Below are 8,044 nucleotides of genomic sequence, written 5' to 3'. Positions count from 1 at the left end.
TTTATTTTATTTATTTATCATTTTTGGTTGCGTTGAGTCTTCGTTCCTACGCGCAGGCTTTTCTCTTGTTTCGGCCAGTGGGGGCTACTCTTCGTTGCGGTGCGCAGGCTTCTCATTGCGGTGGCTTCTCTTGTTGCGGAGCACGGGCTGTAGGTGCATGGGCTTCAGTAGTTGTGGCACCTGGGCTCAGTATCTGTGGCTCATGAGCTCTAAAGCACAGGCTTAGTAGTTGTGGCACACGGGCTTAGTTGCTCCGCGGCATGTGGGATCTTCCCGGACCAGGGCTCGAACCTGTGTCCCCTGCATTGGCAGGCAGATTCTTAACCACTGCACCACCAGGGAAACCCGACTTTTTGTTTTTATATTTTGCGTTCATTTTAACTTTTTTAAAAAGGACATTAAGCAACAAGATAATTCAGCAAACACTTGCCCAAATACTGCTGTATTGAGTAAGATAGTGAAGGTGCCCAAAAAGAATGGTCGATTGTCATAAAGCACCACCATAAGACAACTAGAAATGTTCTTTAGTAAGTTAAGTGTTGGAGAGGTGACGTAGGAGTGTTTGTTATATTAAGTTGTGTAAGATTTGAAAGTATTCAACTCAAGAGCTCCCTGAATTTAATATTTTGTTTTATTTTGTTTTTACTAGAAACATTTAAGATGGTCCTTGATTTATGGCCATTTAGTGGGTGATTCTAGGAGTGGTCCTCACAGTGAACTAAGCTGCTTGCTTCCCTCCCACTGAATTCCCTGCAGATTTATCCTCACCTCAACTTAGATGGGGTTTGCCTTCACTTATTTCTGGAAAGTTAGGTTAAAATTATGATTAAAAAAATACTTTTTTTTCTCCATGACATGCAAGACCTAATCATATTTATTTTCTACAGCATTTCTCTGTCTATAGCTATCTGTTTACATTCTGACTGGGAACGCTGGGATCACTTTCATCATGCCTACAGTGGTGGTAATGGACGTATCCCTTTCCATGACCCGACCTGTGTCTATCGAGGGGTCCGAGGAATATCAGCGCAAGCACCTGGCAGCCCATGGTTTGACAATGCTGTTTGAACACATGGCCACAAATTACAAGCTTGAGTTTACAGCTCTGGTGGTTTTTTCATCACTCTGGGAATTGATGGTTCCCTTCACAAGAGATTATAACACCCTACAGGTACAAAAAGGAATGAGTTATTGTATGTACTGGGCCCAATTTATAGGAAGGAAAACAGTATTATCATATTGCACTGAATATTTAGAACTGGAATTATTTAAGGATAAGTCTGTGGGTATAATATCTGAGTATAACTGTAAAACAAGGATTCATAACCAGTAGGCCTTCTGTCTTTGGTAGAGCTATGAGTTAGAGCTGTGAGTTGTTGCTGTAGCCTCCTCTTTTGGTTTTCTGGAATTCTCTGTGGGAGGGGAGCATCTCAGGATGTAGTGCCCTGTCCCCTAAAGTTCAGGATCTTTAGGTTCAACACTTTTCTACTTTTCTATAGAACTTGAGATGAAAAACAGTCCTTCCAGGGACTTCCCTGGTGGCTCAGTGATTAAGAATCCACCTGCCAATGCAAGGGACACAGGTTTGAGCCCTGGTCCCAGAAGATCCCACATACCGCAGAGCAACTAAGCCCATGTGGCACAACTACTGAGCCTGCGAGCCACAGCTACTGAGCCCATGCACCTAGAGCCCGTGCTACGCAATGAGAAAAGCCACCACAAGGAGAAACCCATGCACCACAACAAAGAGTAGCCACTGCTTGCTGCAACTAGAGAAACCCCACACGCAGCAATGAACACCCAGCGCAGCCATAAATAAATTAATTAATTAATTAAAAAGAAAGAAAAATAGTCCTTCCTTATAAAACCCTTATTCTAGAGTAATTCAGGAGTACATTTCCTCCCCAACAAATAGCCTTTGATTTACAGATGCCAAGAAATCATTTTAAAACCTTGATTGATAGGTGTTACCTTCCAAAGGTGTTGTCTGTGATATGCCAAAGAATTACTTTCTGACAACATCTCTAAATTATTACTATTTCCAACAATGCCTAGCACAGTTCCTTGCCCATAGTGAGCAGTCAGTAAGTGTTTGTGGAATTAAAATGAACAGTTTAATAGTTGCTAGGCAGTTTAGAAATTCAGGATCAATATAGTTTGCTTTTTAAAATATAAGTAATACGATTTTGTTAAATCATTTATTATCTCACATTTTTTTAAAAAATCTATTTATTTTGGCTGCACCGGGTCTTAGTTGCAGCATGTGAACTCTCAGTTGCAACATGCAGACCCTTATTTGTGGAATGCAGAGTCTCAGTTGCAGCATGTGGGCTTCTTAGTTTTGGCGTGTGGACTCTTAGTTGCGGCATGTGAACTCTTAGTTACAGCATGCATGTGGGATCTAGTTCCCTGACCAGAGGTCGAACCCAGGCCCCCTGCATTGGGAGCATGGAGTCTTACCCACTGGACCACCAGGGAAGTCCCTATCTCACATTTTTTTAAGTGACTCAAAAGCTTTTTTTTTCCCTTTTTTAATTGCACTGGATTTCTTATAGATGAGTAAACTAAGGATCTTGGATGTTGCAGCAGTCCCAAAATTTAAAGAATTGCTATATAGGTAGTGAAGAGTAATGGTTGAGTCCTGGAGTCTGACTGACTGGATTCAAATCTAGATTCTGCCACTTCTAGGTGTAAGACCTGGGAAAGTGACCTAATCATTTTGTACCTCAGTTTCCTTATTTTAAAAATAGGTTAATTGGGCTTCCCTGGTGGCGCGGTGGTTAAGAATCTGCCTGCCAGTGCAGGGGACACGGGTTCGAGCCCTGGTCCGGGAAGATCCCACATGCCGCAGAGCAACTAAGCCCGTGCGCCACAACTACTGAGCCTGCACTCTAGAGCCCGTGAGCCACAACTACTGAAGCCTGTGTGCCACAGCTACTGAAGCCCGCTTGCCACAACTACTGAAGCCCACACACCTAGAGCCCATGCTCCACAACAAGAGAAGCCACCGCAATGAGAAGCCCGCACACCACAACAAAGAGTAGCCCCCACTCACCGCAACTAGAGAAAGCCCGTGCACAGCAACGAAGACCCAACGCAGCCAAAAATAAAATAAATAAAAAATTTTTTAAATAAAGAAAATAAAAATAGGTTCATTATCTATACCTTATAGCAGGGGTCCCCAGCCCCCACCCCCAGCCACACAGTGGGAGGTGAGCAGTGGGCAGCCAGCAAAGCTTCATCTGCCTCTCCCCGTCTCTCACATTACTGCCTTAACCATCCCCTGCCCCGCCCCATGCACCCACCCTCTGTCTGTGGAAAATCTGTCTTCCACGAAACTGGTGCCTGGTGCCAAAAAGGTTGGGGACCACTGCGTTATAGGATGTTGTCATGATTAAATGCATGTAAAATGCCTAGAATGATGATAGTATTCAGTAAATTTTGTCATTATTTTTGTGATGTCTTTAAACGTTTTTCATTTTAATTATTTCTTTCAAGGTCTACTTAATAAAGATATGAACTTGATGGACAATTCACTCTCACCTGATGAGAACAGAATAAAGGAAAGCTCTTTTTTTTTTTTTTTTTTTGTGGTACGCAGGCCTCTCACTGTTGTGGCCTCTCCCACTGCAGAGTGCAGGCTCCGGATGCACAGGCTCGGCGGCCATGGCTCACGGGCCCAGCTGCTCCGCGGCATGTGGGATCTTCCCAGACCGGGGCACGAACCTGTGTCCCCTGCATCAGCAGGCTGACTCTCAACCACTGTGCCACCAGGGAAGCCCAGGGAAGCTCTTTTTATCATCCTTTATAGTTGAGGAAATCTGTTTTACCATTTTTCTTTAAGAATGTATGCTTTGGGCTCTCAGAAACACAATGTCCCCTGTGTAACATTCATGCTTTGAACAGTTTATGTTTTTTTCTGGTAACAAATTAAAACAGTAAATAATAATGAGCAATTTTATCTTTCATTCAATCAGGAAGCACTAAGTAATATGGATGATTATGATAAAACCTGCTTGGAGTCTGCATTAGTTGGTGTTTGCAATATCGTTCAGCAAGAATGGGGTGGTGCAATTCCTTGTCAGGTAATGATGAATTCTTTTTCTTTGCCCTAAGTTAAAAACATTAACCACTGAGGCGCTTCATTTTTGTTCAGGCTCTGACACAGCATACATTTTAATTTCCACAAACTATGTTATATGCTTTTGGTATCTTTAAAAGAAGACACTAAATCAACACTGATATATTCAGAAAGCAGCACAAATATGCCTTAAGGAAAGCATCCTCCTAGTAAATTGACTTACCTCAAACTAGCATTGTTTGTATAAAACACAAAGGGCTCACAGTGGAATTTTAGAACACCCCCTGGAAGGGGCGATTATAATTTTGAGTGATATAATTGTAAACATCAGTACAATATAGTCTATCTTCATTATTCCAGTGTAGCATTTATTCAGCAGACTTTTAACCTTCTCAACTACCTGGGTTGTCTAAAAAGTGAGGTGTATGTCATAAAATCTGTTGCCCTTTCATTAAGAGTCCACAGTAGGTCCACATATAGCATAAATCAGAGCAGAGTTGTAGCAATTGGAAGTTTGCTATAAACAGGTGCTTTGAGAAGTGGTAGCATATTTTAAAGGAGAAAACAGAAAAGTTGCTAAAAGGAAAATCATAATAGTCTACAACATGAATCACCAAACTTTTTCCGTATTTTAGGCTTTGCAGGTGTCAGTGGTAACTCCTTAACTCTGTTCTCATAGCACAAAAGCAGTCATAGATAATAAGTAAATAAATGGGCATGGCTCTGTTCCAGTAAAACTTTATTTACAGAAACAGGCAGTGGGCCATAGTATATGATTTTTTATTATAGGGTCAAATACGGGGATTCCTCAGTAGTGTCAGTAGCATCACCGATATTTGTTTTTTAAATAAATAAGTATAAGATTGTGGCTGCCTTGGGGTGAGGAAAGGTTAGGGGCTGACCCAAATAAAACATGAGGGAATGGGCTTCCCTGGTGATGCAGTGGTTGAGAGTCCGCCTGCCGATGCAGGGGACACGGGTTTGTGCCCCGGTCTGGGAAGATCCCATGTGCCACGGAGCGGCTGGGCCCGTGAGCCATGGCCGCTGCGCCTGCGCGTCCGGAGCCTGTGCTCCGCAACGGGAGAGGCCACAGCAGTGAGAGGCCCGCGTACCGCAAAAAAAAAAAAAAAAAAAAAAAAACATGAGGGAATATGAGAAGTGATGGAACTGCTCTGTATCTTGATAGTAGAAGTGGTTACATCACTGAAGGCATTTGTCGGAACTCACAGAACTATATACTAAAAAGGGTGAATTTTATTGCTTATGAATTATAGCTCAATAAACCCAACTTTTTTTTTTTTAAGCTTTTTTGTTTTTTCTTACTCAGGTAGTTGAGTTATTTTATACAGTATGAACTCATGGGTTAGTGAGGACCCTGAGCTACTACTAAAAGGTTAAAAATCAGATCACTTTAGTGGACACTTGCTAAAAAAGCCAGTAAATACCTTTTGATCAATTTCCTTTCAGAAATAAGAACCTTTGGCACCTTGCTTCATAAACATTATTTCGTAAAACCATGCATACAGACTGTCTAATTTCCTACCAATATAATGAATAAGTGAAGTTTTGTTGTCAATAGCTTCTGAACTGGAAGCTAGCAGGTAGCACAGTTTCATTTGCTACTTCTTCCGTGGTTTTAGAAGAAGAAACTCAGAAAACACGTAAGAGCCAGACCTTGTGCACCATGCAGACTTCTGCCTTATAATATTTTTTTCTTCCTTTGCAAAAAGGAGGAATCTGAATTTGTGATATACTGTACCCTGAGGGGAAGGAGCTGGGCCTGGATCCACTTAGACTTGCTTGGTGAGTTTTGGGGTGAACCAGGTCCAGAACACGGTGGACGTTATTAGTGATTGTTTTTATAATCAGTTACTATCAAACAGATTAGTTTTAATATGGAATGTTTTTAACCAAGTTTTTAAAGAGCTGGACTATGTTTTCATTATCTGAGTAAAGTCTGTCTCATTTTGACATTACAAGAAATATTTCATTATCACACAGCATCTGAAAATGCTAGTGGCAGAAGTAAATCATTATGTAGCAATTGTTGGCACCTAGAAGAGGGATTTGCCTTGACTGTCTTCCTAAGAGATGACATCTCTCCAGGGGACCTCTATTAAGCATTCTTGGGCTTTAGAAGTAAGTGCCAGTCTTGGCATTTCACATGGTGCAACCACCTAATACTGCCTTACTGGTCTGTTATTGTTAAGTTACTAGGCTAGGCTAGGGAGAGCAAAAACAATCCTCCCCTGGATTGCTTGGGAAGTCCACCCAGGACTTCTCAAGGATTGCTTTAAACAGTGAGGAAAAGGAAAATGATTTGTAACTAATGTCTATTGTTGGTATGTTTTGAAGGCTTTTAAAAATTATCAGTTGATTAAGAATGCATTTTAAAGGTCTTGTCCATGTCTGGTTAAATGGCTTTTATAAATACATATTTAAGGCACTTGTCATTTTAGTTGAGCAGGGGTAGGTAAAGTTTGTCATCTTTGAAAATAAAGTGTCAAGGTTCAGTCTTCAGACTTCTGTGCTGGTACTTCCTAGGGACACACGTAAAATAGGTCCTTATGCCATTTTGTTTCTTTTTTTTCTTTTTCTGCTGCTTCAGGTCTTAGTTGCAGCATGCGGGATCTTTTTGTTGCAGTGCGAGGGCCTCTCTCTAGTTGTGGTATGCAAGTTTTCTCTCTCTCTTTGTGGTGTGCAGGCTCCAGGGCACATGAGCTTAGTTGCCCCAGGGCATGTGGGATCTTAGTTCCCCAACCAGGGATCGAACCCGTGTCCCCTGCATTGGAAGGCAGATTCTTTACCGCTAGACCACCAGGGAAGTACCCTTTATGCCATTTTTGACACCAGTGTCTTAGGTGCCAACTCCTTCTCTAAGAGATAGGGTTCTAGTTTTAATACAGTTAAGTAAGAATTGGTTATGAATGGTTTTGTCTTTTTTTTAAGTGTTCATAGGTAGGTGCTTTTTTTAAAGGTTTAATAAGATAAAATACAGTAAAATAAGATAAAATACAGTAAAATGCATAGATCTTAAGTGTACAGTTTACTGAGTTTTCACAAATGTATATACCTATGTAACCACTCCTCCAGTTAAGATGTAGAACATTTCCATTACCCTACAGAGTTTTCTCATGCCCCTTTCTACTCAGTATCACCCCACAACCCCTATTTGATTTATCTTAGTTTTGTTTTTCGTGGTCTGAACTTAATATATATGTGTAGAATCGTATCAATACAATGTGTCTGTCATCTTTCACTTGACAGATGTTGTTGAGATTTATTCACATCTTTGTTTGTATTCCTGCAGAGGTACATTTTTTACTGTAAATGCAATTAGGGAGAAATGAAAACATTGCCAAATGAGACTGCTTTAAATAAATATGTTATTTCATGTACAAAACTCCTCTCCCTTTTTGTAAACAGGTTGTTCTGGTGACAGATGGCTGTCTTGGCATTGGTAGAGGGTCACTGCGGCACTCCCTAGCTACTCACAGCCAACGCAGTGAGAGCAACAGGTTCCCATTACCTTTTCCTTTCCCATCTAAGTTATACATCATGTGCATGGCAAATCTGGAGGAGGTAATGCTTTTTACTAAGTTCTTTTTAGTTTGATTAGATACATTTTAGGACTCAGAAATGGAATATATATTTTAGTATATTCCATTAATATTATATTACATATACAGTCATGTCTTGGAGATATTGCAGGTTCCATTCCAGACCACCACTATAAAGCAGGAATCACAATAAAGCAAGTCGCATTAATTTCTTTTTTTCCCAGTGCATATAAAAGTTTTGTTTGTACTATACTGTTGTCTATTAAGAGTGCAATAGCACTGTCTAAAAAAAACCAATGTACATACCTTATTTTAAAAATATTTTATTGCCAAAGAGTGCTAACCATCATCTGAGCCTTCAACAAGTTGTAATCTTTTTGCTGTTGGAGGGTTTGAAATATTG

General features: G+C 40.7%; 1 protein-coding gene across 3 annotated transcripts in view; it reads left to right on the top strand.

Moving 5' to 3' along the window:
• The first annotated feature begins 886 nt into the window (after positions 1–886).
• Positions 887–8,044, top strand: part of INTS14 (integrator complex subunit 14) — a 33,220-nt gene continuing 26,062 nt past the window's right edge. Inside the window, exons 1-3 of one of the 3 annotated variants that reach the window (XM_007448117.1) lie at positions 887–1,171; positions 3,978–4,085; positions 7,508–7,663. In XM_007448117.1, coding sequence (XP_007448179.1) covers positions 950–1,171; positions 3,978–4,085; positions 7,508–7,663 — 486 coding nt within the window. In that variant the 5' untranslated portion in view covers positions 887–949. The remainder of the gene's footprint in view (positions 1,172–3,977; positions 4,086–7,507; positions 7,664–8,044) is intronic. The other 2 variants (XM_007448119.1, XM_007448118.1) reach the window with 2 other exon arrangements.

This window comes from Lipotes vexillifer, unplaced genomic scaffold (assembly GCF_000442215.2).
Source record: "Lipotes vexillifer unplaced genomic scaffold, Lipotes_vexillifer_v1.1 scaffold713, whole genome shotgun sequence".
NCBI classification, from domain to species: domain Eukaryota; kingdom Metazoa; phylum Chordata; class Mammalia; order Artiodactyla; family Lipotidae; genus Lipotes; species Lipotes vexillifer.
The sequence above is the reverse complement of the archived record's forward strand: the minus strand, read 5'-3'. Positions and strand labels throughout refer to the sequence as shown.